Here is a 25524-nt window from a genome sequence, read left to right on the forward strand (position 1 = left end):
AGCAGTCTGTCCACTCCAAGCTACAGAAACTAACTTATTCTGGAGACATTTAACTTCTCTTCTAGAAACAGTAAGGTTCAGGAAATACACAAAAGTTGTCTATATTTACATGCACTGATGCTGCAAAATCCTATAAAATGAAACCTTTGGTGACTGGAAAATTTCTAGAGTTTTTAAAAGGTGGCACATTTGCTGTATTTTATAAAGCAACTTATGTTTGGATAGACTAAAAAACATTTTAATATTTTGCTAATTTTCACCTTCAATGTAAGATTATTTCAAATAGTAAGCTGGTGTAGTAGTCACTTAAACAAAGGGGTTTTGTTTTTTCTTTTTAATTTCACACCTCCTCTTTCCTAGGTGTCGGTTACCCTGCTACCTCAACTAGTTTAATATTACTCAGAATATAAAATGTTATCCCTCAAAAGATTTCATGAAGACATTGTTCTATTGTATAAACATTACCTAACAGTATCAATCATACTATACCATTAAACAAAATTTAATTTTCTTTGCAACAGTTCTGATGAGGGATTGAAGAATACTGTTGCCTAGCATCATGACTATAGAAATACCATTTTTTTTATTAAAAAGCAGGATTTTGAAGTTAGCCAAGTCCCCCAAAACACTATAGCACAAACTCTCAAATTATGATGCATATTCCATTCACACCTGTGGAAAACAACAGAAGAATGAACAAAGCTGACTAATGGAAGTCCACTGTTGACACAACACAGACAAGTCAAAAGATGAAGGATGTATCAATAAACAAAGAGAGCTGTTTTTCCATATTCTATATTAGTCTTAGATTCACTAAATCACTAAGTGATTCATGTTATACTTCCTACATGGTCATATTTAAGGACCCATTTGACTCTTACTTGCACGAGATGGCAAATCATTTGCATGAAAGCAAGTTCCAGAGTCACTTGCTACCATCGGTTATTATTCCATATAGCACCATCTATATACCAATTTCTTCACAACTGATGATCACATGGTGATCTTTAATCATCAGTAAAAGCTTAAATCATATTTATCATATAATCCTGAAGCACAACAGTAAAAATATCATAAAAAAGATTTCATAAAAATATGGTTAAAATGGAAGTATAGAGTAGCAGCCTGGTATAATGAATGTAATAGACTATGAAACCGATCTGACTTTAAAATTTGGGGTCCTCCATTATTCGGCACAGCGCCTTAATAAATTCTCTGGGATTAGTTTGTTTACCTGTAAACTAGGGGAAGTAGCACCTACATTTCAAAGATACTATGAGGATAAAACAGCACAACATATGCTGTAAATACCCCAAAAATGGGAGCTTTTAGAATTCATACAGTTAAAACACAGTCTACTTTCTGGAGAAGTCTACTTTGCAATTACTCACATCCTTGTATTTCCATATCATTAGGTTTTTTTGTTTTTTGTTTTTTTTTTGCTTGGTAACTTAGGATCTTGTGATAAAGAACAGAGCTGTGAGATCATTAGAAATCTGACTACTCTTCTCAATTATTCTATCTGATTAGATAATTCCATTTAAAGGAATAATATTAAAGAGCCCAACCAAAACTTTATACCTAGTGTTAAAAACAAAAACCTCATCATGAGCGATATGTTTTCCTAAAATTTGGACTTTCAACTTCATAACAGTACTCACATTTAATTGTACACACCAATATCACAATATTGCATAATAAAAATGTCAAAGAAATCAATGTATAAAATTTATACAAAAGCCCAAGTCAAATTCATCTCTGTCAACTTTTTATGCAGACAAAAGAAAGACTTCTAAAATTACATAACTTAACAATAGTTCCACGTAGATTTACACACTAACCTGGTAGAAATCCGACTAAACACTGCATTGAAGTTGTTGCAGCTGAGAGAAAATAAAACACCAGAGGCAGAATTCCGAAGTTCAGCGGCATGCTGGTTTCCTTCCCGACAGGTATGAAGAAAATGGCAGATTTCTGGGAGCAACTGTTTGACCAGCATTGTTTCATCTAATCTCATTGTGTCCTTTGGTTGCTACAATAGAAATAATCACATAATTCTAAAACTGTTAAATTTACATGTAAAGATTTTCTGTATGAAAATTTTCAAACAGACACAGAGTTGAACACCCATACATTCATCACCTATACTCAACAACTGTTAATATGTCACCGTGTTCGCTGTATCTATCTATAGTCAGTCTAATAAACAGGTGGCTCCATCTTCCACCTCTTTTTTTTTTTCCATCTTTCACCTCTTTTCACAATTAAAGTCCAGGCCCCCATCCATCCTCCCTAGCATCCCCCCTCCCCACCACCACTCCTGTTTTCTCCCCTGTTCATCAAATCCCTATAGAAGCCTTTCCACTCTTAGGAATCTCAAGTTTGTTGTGAGTTCCAAATAAACATTACTCATATTTATTCGTGAGTGTATTGTGTCATCTGTCTCAAATCCAAATAAATTCCTGGGTGTACAATCACATCTGCCTTTGGGCGGACTGACCAGAACAGATATTTACTTATTACAAATAATTTTGTTTCGGTTGAGTTATTTCAAAGTGAGTTACAAACATCATAGGTACTTTAGCATCTCTTAAAAATAAGAACATTCCCAAAAAATAAAATAAATAAGAACATTCTTGGGGCACCTGGGTGGCTGGCCACAGACTCTTGATTTCGGCTGTCATGATCTCAGGGTCATGAGATGGAGCCCGAAGGCTCTGCGCTCAGTGCATAGTCTGCTTGTCCCTCTTCCCCCCCATCCCCCCACCCTTCCCCTCTCCTCTCCTGTACACACTCTCTCTCTCTTTAAAATAAATAAAATCTTTGGAAAATAAAAATAAGGGCATTCTCCAATATAGCTTCCATACAATCACCACATCAAAGAACAACAACAAAAAAACCAATTCCCCTTACATAAGCTAATACCCAATCTATATTCAAATTTCCCCAACTGCCCCCAAATGTCTTTCATAACTTTTTTTTAAAGATTTTATTTATTTATTTGAGAGAGAGAGACAGAGCTAGCGACAGAGAGTGCCAGCAGGGAGGAGAGGGAGAAGCAGGCTCCTTGCTGAACAGGGAGCCCCCTAACACGGGGCTCAATCCCAGGACTCTGGGATCATGACCTGAGCCCAAGGCAGACGCTTAACCGACTGAGCCACCCAGGCACCCTCATAACTTCTTTTTAATTCAATCAGGATTCAAAAAAGGTTCAGATGACTGCAGCATGATTCCTTTAGTCTCTTTATTCTAAAACGACCACTCCCCCAACACTCCATATACATCATTTTTATTTTCTGTAACACTGACTTTAAGAAAATGGGCCTTACAAAATGTTCCATACTGTTGATTCTATTATTTCTTAGTAGTATGACTTGTTCTTGTAGTTACTGTATTTTCTGTAGCTGGAACCTCAATCTAATAGTCTGATTAAATTCAGGTTAAACACTTCAGGTAACTCAGTAAAATTCATATTGTATCATAACAGGAGTACATAATGCCAAGTGGTCCCAATGTTAATAACACACCAAGCTTGATAATCTTGCTGTAAACATTAAGATCTCTACTTTATAAAGTAAATCTTTTCCCTACAATTAACAAAGTAACCAATGGATAAGCTATCCTGCAGATGCACTGTTCCACATCAATATGTCACCTAACAGCTGATAATATTCATGTATAAATGACGATTCTGGTAATAAATAAAATTTTGTATAATTATGTGCTATGCTTGATTCTGTAATTGCAATCCAAGTGCTTTTAGATGTATATACACTGAAAAATACGGACAGCAAATAAACATCACAAAAACCAAAATTCAAGTGGCGATGCCTATATCAAACAACAGAAATACTGAAACTCCAATTAATAAACAAGTAAAAATTGCATAAATATTCAATCTTTTGAATAATGGCCATATATGCAGGGACAAAGATCGCTTAAATTCTACAAAATTTTACTCATAATATGATATCGGTAAATATTTGATGATTTTCATTTAGCTATTTCAACTACTTATATGACAAACATGTACTTGTAGGCTCACTTCTTTTGAACTACCTCACCATACTTCAATCTAAAAATGAAAATCAACAGACAACCATAATTATCATTGAAGGCGATCCAAGAAAACACAATTATTTGATAATATGAATAGAATTATTTTTAATTGTAAATTCAATGAAAGAAATTCATACATTTTCAAAAGAACAGAGCAAGATAACATATTTTATGCATTATATAAGTTATACTATACCCACTTATTAGAGTTTTAATTAGGTTATCTCCAAAGAGTATCAATTAAACAGGGGCCAATAATATCAGTAATCATTCTCCAAAATACATTTACCATTACCTCTCAATTACAAATGTTACTAGAGAAAAGCTATAAAACTAACAGAGGCAATAAACTACCCTACCCCCGTTCAAACATGGATATGGCTGATATACTGATATTTACAAACAAAGCAACAAGACCACTACAGAAAACTGATTCAGGATGTTTAAAAACTGTTCACCTTCACAATTACATCATCTTATTTAACAGCACTTTTGCTCTTTCACTCCATTTTACAAATGAACAGCATATCACAAATTAATAGAAAGCACCAAGCTAAAAACAGAACTAGCTCACCCTCAATTTAAACAGAAAACTTATAAACACTGTCTAACAATTTTGGAATATGGTCAAGGGTCAATAAAAGAGTTTAAAACATTATGCTTAGGTTTTGTTGCCTATAGTCTTAAATACGCCTCTTCCCCCAGGATACATAATTGAGTGAATGTAATTATTTTTCCCCTTCCTCAAACACCACTGCCCATTCCCTCTCTTCTCAACCACACAATCAGTCCTCGTATCCAAGTCCTGCCCATATAGGTTATTATAGGAAACAACTGTAACATGTTGAAGACAGAAGCAATTCTGAGTAAAAGCAAAAGATGTGCTAAAGGAAGAGGGAATATAATAACTCTAATATATAATGAATAGATAGATCTTTAAAATGAAGGTATAAAATTTATGTATTTACATAAACAACTACCACGTTCCAGTAAGAGTTAAGGCTATTGAAGTACAGAAACATCTTGCCTTATACAACAAAATATTCTTGAAATAATTCTCATTAAGTCATGGTTGAAACATACTGAGATAATTATTTAGAGCAACCCTAAGAAAAAACTGTTTTGTACTCAACTAGTCCTCCTTGTATATTCATAATTTACACATAACAAGTGTTTTTAAGGTAGGATCTCTGGGTAATAATTGTAATTTTTTAAAGTCCCCTTTTATATAGATTTGAAAAGTAAAATATTAAAATCTGGTAAAATATTGAAATGGGGTGGGGGAGAACAAGATTATTCCTGGTCATTTTTTTGCATCACATTTTTTCACAGCTAAGCAATGCCACAGGCCTAACAATATCTAGAGAAATTAATTAAATCAAATAGTGGCTTTTTTCATAAAATCTTCTCTAAACAACCTGAGACAGATATATGGCTCAAGCTTAACACTTTATAAGTAATCTTGGTATTTATTTACAAAAGATGAGAAAATAATTTTCTCTTGAAAACTTGTATACACTGTTAGCTCTGTTAACAAAATTTATATTCGTATGTCTTAAACCAAAAAAATCCATATGACTTTTCTTGTCCACATCTATACTTTGGTACATCAGATCATTCTCAAAACTGAATTCACAAAATCTGCCTATTTTAGATTTACTTACCCCAGCAAGACATTTTTCCAGTGTATCCAATATAATCAACTGAGAGAGATATAAATTTTTTTCAGCAGCTTCTCCAAATATTCTCTAAAAGAAAAGATATTCAGAACACTAAAAGTTGGCTATTACTCTCTACTACAAATCAACACACATCTGAAAAGTGAGGGACTAAGGATTAGGAAAAAAAAAAATCAAGTCTTCCATTTTATCTCCCAGATTAGACTATATTTAAATCTATTATTTCTGATTTTATCTTAAGGCTCACATGAAATAAATTCCCAGGCAAACAAAAATGTTGGCATTTATTATAGTCTATCATTAATCTTATAAAGTAAAAGAAAATAACTTTGGTTTATACTTTTAAAATATATAGGATTTAGGTATATAGATCTTAACCAGAATCTTGCATTGAACATTTAACCACACTTCAATGCCACAAAATAAAGTCTCAATTCTTACAGCAACAAAATACTATTAACACCAATTACAGTGAATTTAAGGCATTCGCAATCCTTAAATTTAATACTATGCTATTTACCAATAAGAAACTATGGTTCCCACAATTAAGTTTACTCAATAAGCACTAAATGAATGCGAGTATCACAATACTGCTTTTGTTTTTGTTTTGTAAAGAAGGTTCCAATACTAAAATATTTTCATCTAACTGGGAACAGAGCCACATATTTGTATAAGCAAAATCCTATCACCACGCCCCACACGCTGGGCAACAGAAGAGCACCACAAAATCTTAAATGTATTTCTGTAAAGCATTTTACATATTCATAAGAAGTCCTGCTTTCTTCAGAAAAAATCTTAATTTTTTTCTAAAAAGAAAAAATTTCTTTGTATGGCAAATGATTGCCCACACCTCCAGTTTACCAATTTTCTAAGTTTGGGGCATTGTCTAACCAAATTTTTAAAAAGAAAATACACCAAAGATGTGACTGTAAAAATGGGACTGATTTTCACAACCTAAAATCAGAAGTCAGCTCAAAGCTCAATACAAACAATATAAATTGTGGTTAGAAGTGCTAAAGACAGAAAAACAGTTCGGAATAAATAAAGAAATATCCAGATAGTTGTTTTGAACTGAGTACGAAGGAGATGTTGGATAGGAACTGACAGAGGAAGGAATCACCCGGGAGAGTCGGGACAAATGATACGTTCAAAGGTACAAAGACAGAACAGTTGGAGTAACTTGAAGTCTAGGGAATGTAAACAGGTTTTATAAAACAGGAAAAAAAAGGCAACTGCGAGCTTTTGACAATGAAATTGTTGAAATTGCTATCTATTTGAGGAAAATCATTTCAACAATGGGATCTCTAACTACTATAGAATCTGTCAGAGGTTACAAGGAGGAAGGAAAATAAAACAAAACAGTATCTTCGTAAAAGCAATCTCACATTTTAACACTACAAGGTCCTATTTTATTTTCTTCTGTCTACTTAGGACTAGGACAATCTAGTAAGTAAATACTCAAAGCAGCAGCTAAGGAAAAGATTTTAATGGATTACTATGTAATCAATTTATATATAACCTAAAGTCTGTATGAAATCCTAATTCCAAAAAAATAAAAAGATAGGGTCACAAATAAGAGAAATATTTAAGAGAAAAAAATCAAAAACAAAAATGAAAGTTAAGGGTTACCTGTGCTCATTCACAAAATACGATGAGTGTTTATATTCAGAGTCAACAGAGAAGGACTTTCCATACTTCAAAATATGCTGCTGTAAGTCTTTAAATCAAAAACAAACCAAAGCAAATTCCCCCACAAAACAATGACCCAAATACTCACCATATTGTTAACATTCTTTAAGATAGTGGTGAGGCCGCTGATAACCAAAGAAAACTTGTATTTGGAAATATTAATAAGACATTCCTTGTTGTGTTCGGTACTGACTTTGGTATGTGTGTTCTGCTGTCCTGTTTTTATTGGAAGCTAAGGGAAAAAGAAAATGTTAGCTTACACATGAAAACGACTAAAAAGAACTATTTCTCATTGAAACTCATGAGATTTTAGGAAAATTTTTATCAGCCACAGTGACCTGTTTGTATCTCAAGCTCCAATTTTCAATACAGATTAGCATTTATAGCAAATCTAAAACTCTTGAAATTTCAATTTTTGCAGCTTTCTTTCTGGAAGTCATAAACCTCTACCTACAAAATTAAAACTTTACCCAGTATTACATAAAAGAGATGATGACTCACAGAAATAGAGCTATTTCCTTGTAGCTAAAAATTATTTCAGAGAATGCCTGCAATAAAATGCATACAATTCTTTCCCGTATACACTGAACTCCAGCATTAAAAGAACAACAGATCAAGAACACCTATGCCCCAGACCTCTAATCAATATGGCAAATAACTGTAGATTTTTCAGAAATGAGAATAAGCTGTATAACCTGGAATAAACACAGTAAGAATAATTCAGGTAAGATGACCACCCTCAGGTACATAGTTGAGAGTGTAACAGAACAACAGACAGGTAAGTTTCATAGAAAAAAATATATAACTTTTAAGGGGACCACATTTACATTTATCTGAAAATGAGTTAAGTCACACTGCCAGGAAGTTCATCTCTACACTATTCAAAAGTAGCATTTTGTATTGAAAGCATCATTAGTATATCTACTGTTTAAATATTAGATCCTGCTAATGCTGAGAGAAGACTTGTGAGGTTCCTCTGTGAAAAAAACAAACGTAAGTCCAGTGTTTTCATTTTTTTTTTAATATCGTATTTATTTACTCAGAGAAAGCAAGTGAGAGAGAGAGAAAGATCATGACCTGGGGGGGTAGAGGGAGAGGAAGAAGCAGACTCCCTGCTGAGCAGGGAGCCCAATACAGGGCTCCATCCCAGGACCCTGAGACCATAACCCAAGCAGAAGGCAGACGCTCAACTGACTGAACCACCCAGGTGCCCCCAGCGTTTTCATTTTTAAAATGGTGCAACTTAAAGTGGAAAGAGACTAAGTGGCATGCCCAAGTTTGTCTAGTCAGTAAATAATAGATGACTGATTTGATAATAAATACTAAGTAAAAGAGCGGAAGCATTTTTAGGGTTTAACAGGAGCTACAGAATTACATAATGTTAATTTTAAAGGTTATAGAAGGAAAAAAATCTGAAAGACCTAAGAGAGGAGAATTTTAGAAGAAGGCTGCAGTGTAGCTTGTAAATCTCCCCAACTTGCTCCGTAATGGTTAATTTTATGTGTTAACTTGACTGGATCATAGGATGTACAGATATTTGGCTAAACATTATTTCTGGGTGTGTTTCTGAGGGTGCTTCCAGATGCAATTAGCATATGAATAGGTGAATTCCGTAAAACAGGGGACAAGGCACCCCACAAAGCCCAAAATACAAGCAAATAGGAACAAACCACTTCCAGCTACAAAACTGATGTGGTATAAGCATCTCTGCAAAAGAAAGCAGAGGGAAGCAGAATGTCTGATGGGTCTGACAAGAGGAAAATCCCAAAATTCTATGCCATTCTCAATGAAAAGTACAACAGGCCATCTTAAGAACATTAGCTGACCAAAAAAAAATAAAGAACATTAGCTGAAACACAGGGTTTTTTTTTTTTTTGTATACTGCAATTTGCACATGAGTACAAAAGGTCTATAATAATGCCTGAAGAGAAGAGAGCACACTTTAAATCATCACTACCTAACAGAACGTTCCGCAGTGATATACTATATCAACAATGCTCAATATAGTAGCCATAGCCACAGGTGACTATTAAGCACTTGTTACATGGCTAATGCAGATGAGGAACCGAAGGTTAACTTCTATTTAATTTACTTGAATTTAAGTAGCTATTGGACACCACTGGGCAGCACAATTCTAAACTAACCAGCTGACGAAGCACACCATTTTAGGATGAAGCCCACACTGAGAAGAAATTGATGAGATTCACTCCAAATTGACAACAGGGACAACAGGGGCAAAGGAAAAAGGTCTAGATAAAGGTGGTAAAGAGGAAGAAAGCTAAAGGAGCTCAGAAAGGATGAGATGATGTATTTGTTTAATTTCACGAAATAGAAGAACTCTAGAGCCATGAAGATAAAGAGCTATCCTGGCTCACATTTCCCTCCCACCGATTCAGGAAAACTAATTTCACATAGAAATGAGCAACAGTAGGGGCGTTTGGGTGCCTCAGGCAGTTGAGCATCCGCCTTCGGCTCAGGTCATGATCCCATGGTCCTGGGATGGAGCCCCGCATCAGGCTCCCTGCTTGGTGGAGAGCCTGATTCTCCCTCTCCCTCTACTGTTTCCCCTATTTGTGCTCTCTCACTCTGTCAAATAAAATCTTCAAAAGGAAGGAAGGAAGGAAGGACGGACAAACGAACGAAAAAGAGAAAAAGAAAAGAGCAACAGCATGGGGCACCTGGGTGGCTCAGTCAATTAAGTGTCTGACTCTTGATTTCAGCTCAGGTCATGATTTCAGGGTGGTGGGATTGAGCCCCACATGTCTAGCTCCACACTGGGCTTGGAGCCTGCTTAAGATTCTCTCTCTCTCCCTCTCCCTCTGCCCCTCCCCCCACCAAAAAAATGAGCAACAGCAAAGAATGTGGTCAAATCATATGTGAAGGTACTATGAGAAAAAAAAAAAAGAGAGAGACAGAATAACATTGCAACAGAAAATGAAAGTTTGCCCAAAATTCATGTTTCAAGCAAGGTACTTCTGTGGAGAGAAAGAGAAACCATCAGAAATATGGGTTGACACTGAGGGCTTAAGTGACAAAACTGAAGACATGAGGCGGCCTCAAATGCATAACTGGTGGAAAAGGTTTAAAAGCTAAGCCAAAAACTTCTGAGAAACAAAGCAGAATTTCAAAGTCTCACAGCCTCAGGAAGACAAAAGATTAGAGTTCAGAACCTACTAGTGGAGGAAACCAAGTAAATTAACCCATTTTCAACTATAAGTTCCAGAGGGCTACATCCTACATAAACAGGGGCGAGCTGCAGCAACTGGAACTTTTTTTTTTAAGTTTATTTATTTATTTAAGTAATCTCTACACCCAATGTACAGCTCAAACACACAACTCTGAGATCAAGAGTTGCAACCTCTTCTGACTGAGCCAGCCAGGCTCCCCCAGAAACTAGAACTCTTATACATTACTAGTAGGAGTGTAAATCAGTAATTTTTTTGAAAAATGTGTGACAATACCTACTAAAAAGAAATATATACATTCTTAGCAATTTCACTAGGTATATACCAACAGAAATATGTACATATGTCCACTGAAAGATATGTGCAAAAATGTTTATAACAGCACGTTAATAAACTGAAAACACTCCAGGTGTCTACCAATAGCAGAAATGGTTTTTTAAAAAGCAGTATATTCAAAGAAAAACTATACAGCAATAAAAATAAATGGCTTACAACTATAAGCTTAATCTCACAAATATGAGTGAAAAGTCAGAACAAAACATCACTTATTGTCCGATTATGTTACATAAATTTCAAAGACATGATAAATTCAAGTCAGGATAGTAGAGACCCTTGGAAAGAACAGGTAATGACTAGAAGGAAATGCAGGAGGAAGGACTGCTAGCACCGTATGCTTACATTGGTGTGTCTACACTGTCAACATTTATTAAGCTGTATATTTGCATATATTTGTGCATCCTTCCATATGTTTAAGTCAACAGAAAGTTTGTTAAATATATGTATTTAAATCCATGAGTTCATAATGATACTAAAAAACTAAAACAAATTTTGGAACAAATGAAACCCAAATCTAGGAGAAGCAAGGTAGTAATAAAGATAATCACTCTTAGTGGATACAGAGGAATTGTAGTACACACTATGGCACTCCCCAGCTCCCCTTCTTGTTGCCTTAACTGCTACAAGTGCTCAGTCAGTCCTTCAGGGATTGCCTCACCTGAAGAGAATGACCCTACCCAAGGTCAAACTCTTCCTGGGCAGCCCACCACCCAATGACCAACTGATACAGCAATATAAAGGCCTAAGCACCTAAGCCCAATTCTGGGCAACTCAGAAGGGCCAATTCTAGCACCAGAGCTCCCAAAAGGGGTTGGCTAAAGCTAACACTGGACCTGCATTGCACCATGAATTCTGCATCTGCCCAATCCCCCCTCCTCCCAGGTGTTGATCCCAAAGGAACACCTTAATGAACATCCTGCACTAGGCTTCCAGGGCAGCTGGCTGCAGATGCTAAGAAGGGATTTTAAAGCTGGCAATGGAGGAAAAATAGTAACTACAAAAGCAATGAAATTGAAAGAGTATTACTAAAATCTTTGCTCTCTGGAAAAAAAGATAACATTGCCAATCAGAAGCTAAGTATGAAAGCCAAAAGGTCTCTCTGGAAGCATATAAAGACAGTCTCCTCTCTTGTAAAAGGAGGACAGAGAAACCTAAGGACCAGAACCAACACTTAATTATCAGAGTTGCTGGGCTTCAAAGGTTAAATTCCCTAGAAGGCAAGTCTGCTACGCCAAGACCAGAGCCCTGAGGAGAAAGAATAAGACTCTGACAGATGTAATAGAAACAAGTGGGCCGTGGGCCCCAAAATCTCCTATTTCCAGGTTCCCCTGAATCCTCTCAGTCTACAGTAGTGGCCCATTATTGCTTACTAAGAGGAGGCACTCCGCAAACTTGTTCGAAGACAATTCAAAGGCTTCTGCCCTGAAAGACAATAGATGTTCCCCTCAGGATTTGCCACCACCTCCTCTGCTGGCCAAAGGGGTATGAGAGAATTCTGAGTGTTGAAACTTCTTATATCTTGACCATGTTGATAGTTACATGAATATATGCCACTTAAATGTCAAAACTCAGAATTAAGCTGGTATAAATGCAAAAGAGAGTGTTGTAACATTAGGATGTTAAATGTAATCCCCATGGTAACCACAAACAAAATATCTGTAGAATACACAAAAAGGACATAAGAAAGGAATTTAAACATTTCACTGCAAAAAATAAACACAAATGAAGACAGGAATGCAGAAAATGAGAGACAAAAAAAGCTATAGGGCATAGGGGAACCAATAGCACAATGATAACAGTAAATCCCTTCTTATCAGTAATTACTTTAAATGTAAATGGATTAAATCTCCAATCAGAAGACAGAGATTGGCAGAATAAATAAAAACACATGACCCAACTACACGCTGCCTATAGGAGACTCACTTGAGATCTAAAGACACAAACAGGTTGAAAGTGAAATGGTGGAAAAAGATATTTCATGCAAAAAGAGTAGGGGTAGCTATAAAAATTATCAGACAAAACAGATTTTAAGTCAAAACAAGTTATGAGGACCTTCCCCTCTTTTCCTCTGTACTGCCTACAGAGGTGGCAGCCACCTCCTTCTAGGCATCATGGCCACCCTCAGACCCTGGTGAAGCCCAAGATCATTAAAAAGAGGACCAAGAAGTTCATCCAGCAGCAGTCACCCATATGTTAAAATTAAGCACATGTGGTGGAAACCAGGCATTGACAATAGGGTGCACAGAAGATTCAAGGGCCAGATCTTGATGCCCAACATTGGTTATGGGAGCAATAAGAAAACAAAGCATGTGCTGCCCAATGGCTTCGGAATTTCCTAGTTCACAATGTCAAAGAGCCTGAAGTGCTGCTGATATGCAACAATCTTACTATGCAGAGATTGCTCACAATGTATCCTCCAAGAACTACAGAGCCATTGTGGAAAAGGCAGCCAAGCTGGCCATCAGAGTCACCAATCCCAATGCCAGGCTGCACAGCCAAGAAATGAATAGACAATATATGTGTATGCAGTATTTGTTAATAAAACCATAAAGCTACCCAGAAAAAGTTATGAGACAAAGAAGGACATTATTTATTAATAAAAGGTTCAGCACAGCAAGGAGATAGAATATTTATAAACATTTACACACCTAATGACAGACCATCAAAATATAAGCAAAAACTGACAATTAAAGAGTAAATCACTTCCACAATGATAGTTGGGAGACTTCAATACCCCACTCAAAATAATGGAGAAAACAGACCGTAGATAAGAAAATAGACGACTTAGGGGCATCTGGGTGGCTTAGTCGGTTAGGTGTCTGCCTTTGGCTCAGATCATGGTCCCAGTGTCCTGGGATCGAGCCCCACGTCAGGCTCCCTGCTCATCAGGGAATCTACTTCTCCCTCTCCCTCTGGGCCTCCCCACTTCTCGTGCTCTCTCTCTCTCAAATAAAATCTTAAAAAAAAAAAAAGAAAAAAACAGACAACTTAAACAATATAATAAGCCAACTAGACCCAACATACATCACAGAACATTCTACCAAACAACAGAATACACATTCTTCTCAAGTACACGTGGGTCATTTTCCAGGATGACCACAAGTAGATCAAAAAATTACATATCAATAGATTTTAAAAGACAGATATCACACAACATATCCTCTCTGACCACAATGGAATGAAGTTGGAAATTAATAACAAAACTAAAACTAGAAAATTCACAAAATTGTGGAAATTAAACAATATATTTTTAAGTCCAGTATAATTAACATAATGTTATATTAGTTTCAGGTGTACCACATAGTGATTCCACAATTCTATACATTATTCAGTGCTCATCATGATAAGTGTACTCTTAATCTTCACCTATTTCACCCATCCCCCCACCCACTTACCTCCCCTCTGGTAACCATCAGTTTGTTCTCTGTATTTAAAAGTCTGGTTTTGGTTTGACTTTTTTTTCTGTGCTCACTTGTTTTGTTTCTTAAATTCCACACATGAATGAAATCATATGGTATTTGTCATTCTCCAACCAACTTATTTCACTCAACATTATACCCTCCAGTTTTATCCCATGTTGTTGCAAATGGCAAGATTTCATTCTTTTTTATGGCTGAGTATATTCCAGTGGGGTGTGTGTGTGTGTGTGTGTGTGTGTGTGTGTGTGTACACAGCACTTCTTTATCCATTCATCTAATAATGGACACTTGGGTTGCTTCCATATCTTGACTATTCTAAATAATGTTGCAATAAACATAGGGTGCATTTATCTTTCTGAATTAGTGTTTTTGTTTTCTTTGGGTAAATACCCAGGAGTGGAATTGGATCACATGGTAATTTTATTTTTAACTTTTTGAGAAACCTCCATACTGTTTTCCACAGTGGCTGCACCAGTTTGCATTCAGTGCACCAAGGTTCCTTTCTCTCCACACCCTCACCAACACTTATTGTTTCTTGTGCTGTTGATTTTAGCCATTTTGACAGGCGTGAGGTGATATCTCATTGTGGCTTTAATTTGCATTTCCCTAATGGTGAGTAACATTGAGCATCTTCTCATGCGTCTGTAGGCCATCTATGTCTTCAGAGAAATGTCTGTTCGTGATTTCTGCCCATTTTTAATTAGATTTTTTAAACAATATACTTTTAAACAACCAATGTTTTAAGAAGAAATTACAAGAGAAATCAGAATACCAACAAATGAAAGTAAACACAACATGCCAAAACTTGTAGGATGCAGTGAAAGCAGTGCTAAGGGGGAAATTCATAGCTATAAATACTTACATTAAAAAACAAGGAAGATTCCAGATCAACAACCTAACTTAACAACATAAGGAACTAGAAAAAGAAGAACAAGTGAAATCCAACTCTGGAAGAAAAGTAATAATAAATATGAGAGCAGAGATAAACAAAATAAGAACAGAAAAATAGGGAAAAATCAATGAAATCAAAAGTTGGTCTTTCAAAAATATCAACAAAATTGACAAACTTTTGGCTAAATGGACTAAGAAAAAAAAGTAAGAAGACTCAAGTTAGGGATACCTGGGTGGCTCAGTTAGTTGAGCATCCAACTCCTGATTTCAGCTCAGGTCATGCTCTCAGGGTTGTGAGATTGAGCCCTATGTTGGGCTGGGCACTCAGTGGGGAGTCTGCTTCTCTCCCTCTCCCTCTGTCCCTCCCCCTGCTTGTGCTCTCCCTCTCTAAAAATGAATAAATTTTTAAAAAACTCAAATTACTAAAATCAGAAAGAAAAGTGGGCACATTATTATTAGTTCTATAGAACTAAAAACAGATTTTAAGGAATGCTATGAACAACTGTATGCCAAAAAAAAAAAAACCCAAAAAAAACAAAAAACCTGAATAAACCTAAATGAAATGGGTAAATTCCTAGAAACACAAAACCTACCAAAGCTAAATCACAAAGAAATAGAAAATCTGAATAGACTTGAGGAAAACTGAATCAGTAATCAAAAATTTCTCAACAAAGCCCTGAACCTAATCATTTCACTAGTGAATTCTACCAACATTTAATGAAGAACTGATACTAATCCTTCTTAAACTTTTCTAAAACACTGAAGAGAAGAAAATACTTCCTAACTTATGAGGCCAGCATAACCCCGACACCAAAGCCAAAGACACAAGAATATTACAGACTTATAACCCTTATAAATATTGATCAAAAATCCTCAACAAAATGTAACAAAATTCTGCAGCATATTAAAAGAATCATACACCAAGACTAAACAGTATTTATTCTTAAAATGCAAGAATGGTTCAACATATGAAAATCAATGTAATATGCTACATCAACAAAACGAAGGAAAAAGACCACTGGTTCATCTCAACTGATCAGAAAAAGCACGTGACAAAATTCAAACATTGTCTCGTGATAAAAACACTCAACAAAGGAAAGGAATAGAAGGAAACTACCTCAGCATAGTAAAATCCATATATGAAAAACCCACAGCAAACATCATACTCAATGGGGAAAGACCGAAAGCTTTTTTCCCTAGAAACAGGAACAAGGCCGGATGCCCATTTTCACCACTTGTATTCAACTTAGTACTGGCAATTCTGGCCAGAGCAATAGGCAAGAAAAAGAAATAAAAGGCATCCAAATTGTAAAGTAAAATTATCTGTTCTCAGATGACATGATCTTATATGTAGAAAACTTTAAAGATTCCACCAAAAAAAAGCCATGAGAACTGATAAAGGAAATCATCATAGTAGCAGGATAAAAAAAGTCAACACAGAAAAATCAGTTGCATTTTAGACACTAGCAATGAACAATCTAAACAGGAAAGTAGGAAAACAATTCCACTTATGATAGCATCAGAAAGAATAAAGCACTTAGAAATTAATTTAGCCAAGGACATGAAACCTGTATACTGAAAACTACAAAACACTGCTCAAAGAAACAAAACACAATATAAATAAATGGAAATATATCCAACGTTCATGGACTAGAAGACTTAATATTCTTAAAACGTCAATACTACCCCAAAGTGATCTACGGATTCAATGCAGTCCATATCAAAATCCCAATGACATATTTGGAGAAATAAAAGAGTCCATCCTAAAATTCATATGGAATCTCAAAGTATGTGACTAGCCAAAAGAATCCTGAAAAAGATGAACAAAGTTGGAAGACTCACACTTCCTGATTTGAAAACTTTACTACAAAGTTACAGTAATTAAAACATCGTGGTATTGGCATTAAGACAGACATATAGACCAGGGCGCCTGGGTGGCTCAGTCATTAAGCGTCTGCCTTCGGCTCAGGTCATGATCCCAGGGTCCTGGGATCGAGCCCCACATTGGGCTCCCTGCTCCGCGGGAAGCCTGCTTCTCCCTCTCCCACTCGCCCTGCTTGTGCTCCTGCTCTCGCTATCTCTCTCTCTCGGTCAAATAAATAAATAAAATCTTAAAAAAAAAAAAAGACAGACATATAGACCAATAGAATTGGTCTATTCTATTCCATGTGTCTGTATGTCTGTCTTAATGCCCTCACATACATGGTCAAATAATTTTTGACAAGGGTGCCAAGACCATTCAATGTGGAAAGGGACAGTCTTTTCAACAAATGGCACTGGGAAAACTGGGTATCCACATGCAAAGGAATGAAGTTGGACCCTTACCTAACACCATATACAAAAACTAACTCAAACTGGATCAAGGACTAGATGTAAGACCTAAAACAATAAAACCCTTCAAAGTGGAGCACCTGGGTAGCTCATTCGATTGAGGATCTGACTCTTGATCTCAGCTCAGGTCTTGATCCCAGGGTCGTGAGTTCAGGCCCGGCACTGGGCTCCACACTAGGTGTAGAGCCTACTTAAAAAAAAAAAAAAATCCTTCAAAGAGAACACAGGGCAAAAGCTTCATCACACTGCATTTGCTAATGATCTGTTAGATATGACACCAAAGGTACAGGTAACATAAGAAAAAATAAACAAACTGGAATATAAGAAAATTTTAAAATTTTGTGCATCAAAAGACACTATCCACAGAGTAAAAAGGCAACCCACAGAATGGGAAAAAAATATTTGCAAATCATATATCTGGTAAGAGATTAATATCTAGAATATACAGAGAACTCCTAAAACTAAACAACAACAACAATGGGCATAGAGGGGCGCCTGGGTGGCTCAGTCATTAAGCGTCTGCCTTCGGCTCAGGTCATGATCCCAGGGTTCTAGGATCGAGCCCCGCCTTGGGCTCCCTGCTCGGTGAGAGGCTGGCTTCTCCCTCTCCCACTCCCCCTGCTTGTGTTCCCTCTCTTGCTGTGTCTCTCTGTCAAATAAATAAAATCTTAAAAAAAAGAATGGGCATAGAACTTGAATAGACATGTCTCCAAAGAAGATGTATTAATGGCTAACAAGTACATGAAAAGATGTTCAACATCACCAAACATTAGGGAAATGCAAATCAAAACTACAGTGAGATACACCAACTCACACCCATTTGGATGGCTATTATCAAAAAAACAGAAAACCAAGAAGTGTTGGTGAGGATGTAGAGAAACGGAACTCTTGTGCATTGTTGGTAAGAATGTAAAAATGGGGGATGCCTGGGTGGCTCAGTCGGTTAAGTGGCTGCCTTCGGCTCAGGTCATGATCTCAGGGTCCTGGGATCGAGCCCTGCATCAGGCTCCCTGCTCATCAGGGAGTCTGCTTCTCCTTCTCCCTCTGCCCCTCTTCCTGCTCGTGCACGGGAGTGCTCTTTCTCTGTCTCACAAATTAATTAATTAATTTTCTAAAGACTGTAAAAATGGGACAGCGAACACTATGGAAGTACCTCTAAAACATTTAAAATAGGGACGCCTGAGCGGCTCAGTCAGTTGAGCATCTACGCCTTCAGCTCAGGTCATGATCCCAGAGTCCTGGGATCAAGTCCCGCATCGGGCTCCTTGCTCAGCCTGAGCCTGTTTCTCTCTCTGCCTGCCACTCCCCCTGCTTGTGCTTGCTCTCTGTCTCTCTCTCTCTCTGAGAAATAAATAAATAATATCTTTAAAAAATAAATAAATAGATAGATAGATAAATAAATAAAACATTTAAAATAGAATGACCACATGATCCAGCAATCCCACTTCTGGATATATCCAAAAAAATTGAAAGCAGGGTTCAAAGGGATATCTGTACAATCACATTCACAGCAGCATTATTCATAATAACTAAAACATGGAAACAACTTGGTGTCCACTGACAGATAAATGGATAAGCAAATTGTGGTATACACCTACAATGGAATATTATTCAGCCTTAAAAGGGAGGTGTGGGGGGATTATTCTACAATATTCCACAACATGGATATTCCTCGAGGACATTATGCTGAGTTAAATAAGCCAGTCACAAAAAGACAAATACTGTATGATGCCACTTATATGAATTAGAGTACTCAAAATCAAACGAAAGTATAATGGTGGTTGCCAGAGCTAGAGAAGGGGGAGAATGGGGAATTATTTTTTAGTAAGTATGGAGTTTCAGTTTTACAAGAGGAAGAGTTATGGGGATGGACAGAGTAACGGTTGCACAGCAATGTTAATGTATTTAATGCCACTGAACTGTATGCTTGAAAATGGTTAAGACAATAGGGGCGCCTGGGTGGCTCAGTCGGTTAAGTGTCTGCCTTCGGCTCAGGTCATGATCCCAGGGTCCTGAGATCGAGCCCCACGTCAGGCACCCTGCTCAGCAGGAAACCTGCTTCTCCCTCTCCCGCCTGCTCATGTGCTCTCTTGCTATCTCTCTCTCAGACAAATAAAAATCTTAAAAAATATAAAATTTTTTAAAAATGGTTAAGTTGATGGGCGCCTGGGTGGCTCAGTCGTTCAGCGGCTGCCTTTGGCTCAGGTCACGATCCCAGGGTCCTGGGATCGAGCCCCGCATCGGGCTCCCTGCTCGGCGGGAAGCCTGCTTCTCCCTCTCCCACTCCCCTTGCTTGTGTTCCTGCTCTCGCTGTCTCTGTCATATAAATAAATAAAAAATCTTAAAAAAAAATTAAAAAAAATAAAAATAAAAAAATGGTTAAGTTGATGAATTTTATGTTATGTATATTTTACCACAATTAAAAAAAACTGAGTGCATTCTTAAAAGGGTGAATGTTACTGTATACATTATACATTAATTTCTTAAAATCTGAGATCAAAGGATTCTAACAAAACTTATTGAATATTTACCAGGTGCCAGATAGCAATATAGGTGCTGTGAACATAAAGATGAATAAATGTACCCTCCAGGTACCTCTAACTCTGAAAATCTCCTCTAGTCTCTCTTCTCTTCTCCCTGAATACAGTTAGCTCCTCTTGGGCAATCTTATGCATTCACTGACTATCCTGCTGATGACTACTATGATAAGTGCTGATGGCTAAAATAGCCCCAGACTATAAGAACCCCGTAGAAGCTTCTCCTTTGACAGAGGACTTTCAAATATAATGCAACGTCCCTTTCATGACTGTTACATTTTATGGCAAAAGGGACCTTGCAGATGCAATTAGGATACCTAATCAGTTGACTTTGAGGTAATCAAAAGGCAGATTATCTTGGATGAGCATGTCCTAACCGGGTAAGCATAAAAGAGATCTGAAGCAGCAAAAATGCTTTCTGTTGTCTCTGAAGAAGCAAACTACCATGCTGTGGGGGAATGGCCACACGGCAAGGAACAGCAAGCAGCCTTTAGGAGCTGAGGGCCTCAATCCCCCAACTATAAGCACCTAAATTCTACCAACAACCAGTGAGCTTGGAAGAGGACCCCAAGCCTCAGATGAGATTGCAGCCCTGACCAACATCTTCATTTCAGCTTGGTGAGAACTGAGCAGAGAACTCAGCTAACCCATGCCCAGATTCCTGACTGTGAAATAATAATTTTGTGTTGTTTTAAGCCACTATGCTTGCGGTAGTCTGTTACAGAAAATAGAAAACTAATACAATTACCAAATCTGTATCTTCAAATGTGTTATCCAAAAGCCTATTTGGTATCTCCACACAGGTATCTTATAGGCACTTCAAACTCAGTGTTTTTTAAATTTAATTTATAATCTTCCTATCATGTTTCCTATCTTAAGAATAGCACTACAGGGGCGCCTGAGTGGCTCAGATGGTTAAGCGTCTGCCTTCAGCTCAGGTCATGATCCCAGGGTCCTGGGATCGGAGCCCCACATCGGGCTCCCTGCTCCGTGGGGAGTCTGCTTCTCTCTCTGCCTCTGCTTCCCCCCCTGCTCATGCTCTCTATCTCTGCGTCTTGAATGAATAAAAAATAAATAAAAAGAATAGCACAATACACCCAGTTTCTCATACCTGAGATCTGACAGTCATCTTTGACACTTCCTTTATTCTCTTCCTTTCCTCCCCCTTTAGTCAGACTGATAAAAATGAAAATAACTGGGCATGCATAACTCAGCTCTACCCTTCTTTACATGGGAACAGGCACGCCACAGACTACAAGAATTTTCTTCTGCGTCAGTCACCATGCCAAGAGGTGATCAGGAACCTAGCCCTGCAGAAGGGAGTGACCAACACTGCCTTGGACTGGGTGGGTAGGTCTACCCAATTTTGAGATTCAGATTTAGTTACTAGGCCCATTTGGGTCTCCAACTTCACAATGATCAGGAAAACATATTTTTTAATAAATATAAAATAAATTAACAAAATATTGTATAAATATTATACAAATATATACACATATACATAGATATGTATTTTATGTTTGTGTTCATTCTATCAAAATATTTACATACTTCTATATTATGAATTTATTTATGAATATTACTATATATTTTAATATTTATATATTTCATATATATTTTGGCCTCCATCTTTACACTTTTATTTCTCAACTTGTTCAGAAGCAAGGCAGGCAGCCAGAAGTATATTCAGGCCCCCAAGTTTCCAAAAACAGCACTAAAATCTATGTAGAAGAAAAAGCAAGATTAGGGGGAAGTAAAGGACCAAGATTTTAGCAGATAAAGTGGTCAGGGAAAACTCTCTGGAGATGTGACAATCCGAGCAGAGACCTAAAGAAAGGAAGAACAGGAAGACCCATGCAAAGATCTGAAGAGCATTCAAAGCAGTAGTGGCAGGTAAAATGGATCTGATATTGGAATAAACATGACAAGTTCAAAGCCTAGCAAAGAGTCCATTATGGCTAAACCAAAGAAAATAAAAGATGAAAATGTAGGGGATGAAATAGACATTGGGGAGGGTATGTGCTATGGTGAGCGCTGTGAATTGTGTAAGACTGTTGAATCACAGACCTGTACCTCTGAAACAAATAATACATTATATGTTAAAAAAAAAAAAAGAAGAAGAGAGCAGGAAGAGTAAAATGAAGGGGGAGAAATCGGAGGGGGAGACGAACCATGAGACACTATGGACTCCGAGAAACAAACTGAGGGTTCTAAAGGGGAGGGGGGTGGGGGGATGGGTTAGCCTGGTGATGGGTATTAAAGAGGGCACGTACTGAATGGAGAATTGGGTGTTATACGCAAACAATGAATCATGGAACACTACATCAAAAACTAATGTAATGTATGGTGATTAACATAATAAAATTTTTAAAAAAAGAAAGAAAATGTAGGGGATGAGGTCAGAGAGAGAAGCAGGAGTGGTTAAGATCATTTTAAGAGCTTTGAATTTGAGTTTGATAATGTGGCTTATTATATTTTCCAAATATTGTCACAGTATCTCTCATCCTAAATGCAATATGACTTTGCCACTCCCACATCAAGAAGTGGAGTCTATTTTTCCATTTCCTTGCATCTAGGCAGGTCTCATAACTGTTCTGACCAACAAAATATGGCAGAAAGGACACTGTGCCAGTTCCAGGCACAGCCCTTAATTGGTCTGACAATTTTTTTTCCCCTCCTCCTGGAAGCCAGCTGCTGTGTAAAAAGTAATTACTCTGAGACCACCATGCTGTGAGAAGCACAGGCCACATGGAGAGATTCTGAAGAATGAGATGCCATGTGGAGAGAGAAGCCAAGAAGCACTGGGGTGCCAGCCATGTGACTGAAGAGGTCATATTGCAAGGGATGCTCCAGCTCCAGCACCCCAGCCAACACCATGTGGAACAGAGCTGAACCTGTCATGAATTCCTGACTAGCAAAATTGTGAGCAAAATAAACAGACTGTTTTAAGCTACAAAGCTTTGGAGTAGCTTGTTATGCAGCAGTAGATACCAAAAAGAGAGAAGAAGAAGATACTAAAGGGATGTAAACAAGGGAGTAACATGATCTGATTTATGTTTTTTTAAAAAGAGCCTTCTTGTGCTGTATGTTAGAAGACAGTCTGGGCAAGAGAGGATGGCAGTTTAAATTAGGCTGGTGAGGCAGAGGACAAATAGTGAAATGATGTCATAATAGATTCGGAAGATGGGGTGCTTATTTAAAATGGCCAGCTTAGGGGCGCCTGGGTGGCTCAGTTGGTTAAGTGTCAGCCTTCGGCTCAGCTCATGTTCCCGGAGTCCTGGGATGGAGCCCCACATCAAGCTCCCTGCTCAACAGGGAGCCTGCTTATCCCTCTTTCTCTCTCTCTCTCCCTCTGCATCCCCCCTGCTCATGCTCTCTCTCCAATAAATAAATAAAGCCTTTAAAAACAAATAAGATAAAATGATAAGTTTATTCTGAAGTTCATCTGAAGGAATAAATTTGTGAGACTACCAAAGAAATTTATGAAAAACAAGAACAAGAGAAGACTTGCATTGCCAGGTCACTTAAACGTTCTATTAAGCTCTTATAGTAACAAAACCAGTACCTTATAAGAATAAATTCACTATAATGAAAAAAAAGGCAAAAAAGAAAAAAAAAGAATAAACTATATTCATAAAGCAGATATAGTATCTACATAGAAATTTAATATGATAAAGGTAATATTTCAAATCAGTGGTAAAAGAATGAGTTCATCAGTAAACCATTACCAACTCAAGGATCCATCTGAAAAAAAATAACTCATACCAAATTTTAAAGTACATTAGGGCACCTGCATGGCTCAGTCGGCTGAGTGTCTGACTCTGTTTTGGCTCAGGTCATGATCTCAGGGTCCTAGGATTGAGCTCAGCTTTGGACTTTGTGCTCGGTGGGGAGTCTACTTAAGAGTCTCTCTCTCCCTCTGCCCCTCCCCCCTACTCATGCTCTCTTTCGCTCAAATAAGTAAATAAATAAGTCTTTTAAATAAATAAATAAAAGTGTGTGTACGTACACATATGATTAAGAACCTCTGGTAAAGAAAACAAAGCCATAAAACTATTACGAAAAATATTGAAGAATAATTGCATAATACTGGGGTAGGGTAAATTTTTCTAAGCAAGACAAAATCTAAAAGCCATAAAGAAAAATACTAATATATTTGCCTACATAAAAATGTTTAAATTCTGCATTAAAAAGAAGACACTAATGACAAAGAAAAACACAAGTAACAAACAGAAAGTAAAAGAATGTGCAACAACTAGGGCCCAAAAGGTTTACATAACGAATGTATAAGGTTATCTTATATACTAAGAATATTCAATGAAGAAACTGTTGAAGAAATACAAAGTCATTTACAGAAGATTAGTGGTCAATAAATCTAGGAAAATGTTTTCACCAATAACTTTAAAAATGTAAAATAAAATTAGACCATTGTGGGGACTCTCTCCATTTTTCCAAAATAAAGTTAAGTACGATTAGAACACATAATAAGAAAATGACTATGCCTGGGGTGTGTATTTAAATAAAAACAAAAACAAAAATTAGAACACAGAAATAAAAAAAAGATAAAGTAATTACACTTGAGAGGCAAGAATGAGAGGATTTTTTTCCTTTTCTCTTTTATTAATTTCTCTTATTTTCAATTGGTACGTATTACTTTCCCAATTGGGAAAAAGTAAGTTAAAACTATTTTTAAAACATTTTATTCTACCTTAAATAAATCTTTGGATAGTTATTATGGCAGAAATGTAAAGGGTCAAAAAAAGAAAGAAATGTAAAGGGTCTAAACTAGATGAAAAAGAATCACCTTTTAATAATGATCTGTAGTAACAAACTGTTAGCAACTTAAGATACAAGATTTCAACAAATAAGAGGATTTAGCAAGAAAAGGCATAACATTAAGCAAACAATGGATAATTTGTTTCTAGCTGCACTCAGAAAATTCTTCAAAAGGTCACAGGCCAGAATTTTTGCCTCTGTGTACAATTTAAACCAGTTTCTAAAAGGCCCCTCACGCCATGATGGGGTAGGGATGATGTTAAAATTCACTTAATAGGGGCACCTGGGTGGCTCAGTCGTTAAGCGGCTGCTTTTGGCTCAGGTCATGATCCCAGGGTTCTGGGATCGAGCCCTGCATCGGGCTCCCTGCTCTGCGGGAGGCCTGCTTCTCCCTCTTCCACTCCCCCCGCTTGTGTTCCCTCTCTTGCTATTTCTCTTTGTCAAATAAATAAATCTTTAGGGGCGCCTGGGTGGCTCAGCCGTTAAGCATCTGCCTTCAGCTTGGGTCATGATCCCAGAGTCCTGAGATCAAGCCCCGCATCCAGGTTCCCTGCTCCGTGGGAGGCCTCCTTCTCCCTCCCCCATTCCCCCTGCTTGTGTTCCCTCTCTCACTGCGTTTCTC

The 25524-nt window shown here is 37.2% G+C and overlaps 1 protein-coding gene across 5 annotated transcripts in view; it reads right to left on the reverse strand.

Annotated features, from left to right (window-relative positions):
- NF1 (neurofibromin 1) overlaps positions 1–25524 on the reverse strand; it is a 276151-nt gene that overhangs the window by 201735 nt on the left and 48892 nt on the right. For all 5 annotated transcript variants that reach the window (XR_015769362.1, XM_028109132.2, XM_028109129.2 and 2 more), the window contains exons 2-4: positions 7516–7659; positions 5724–5807; positions 1842–2032 (exon numbers count right to left, since the gene is read on the reverse strand). Coding sequence is in view for 4 of the 5 variants with exons in the window: in XM_028109132.2 (XP_027964933.1) it covers positions 1842–2032; positions 5724–5807; positions 7516–7659 (419 nt within the window). In the remaining variant the exon portion in view is untranslated. The remainder of the gene's footprint in view (positions 1–1841; positions 2033–5723; positions 5808–7515; positions 7660–25524) is intronic.

The sequence above is a fragment of the Eumetopias jubatus genome, unplaced genomic scaffold, assembly GCF_037043125.1.
Source record: "Eumetopias jubatus isolate StellerSeaLion01/CBP00866 unplaced genomic scaffold, mEumJub1_p1.0 scaffold_10, whole genome shotgun sequence".
Classification (NCBI taxonomy): domain Eukaryota; kingdom Metazoa; phylum Chordata; class Mammalia; order Carnivora; family Otariidae; genus Eumetopias; species Eumetopias jubatus.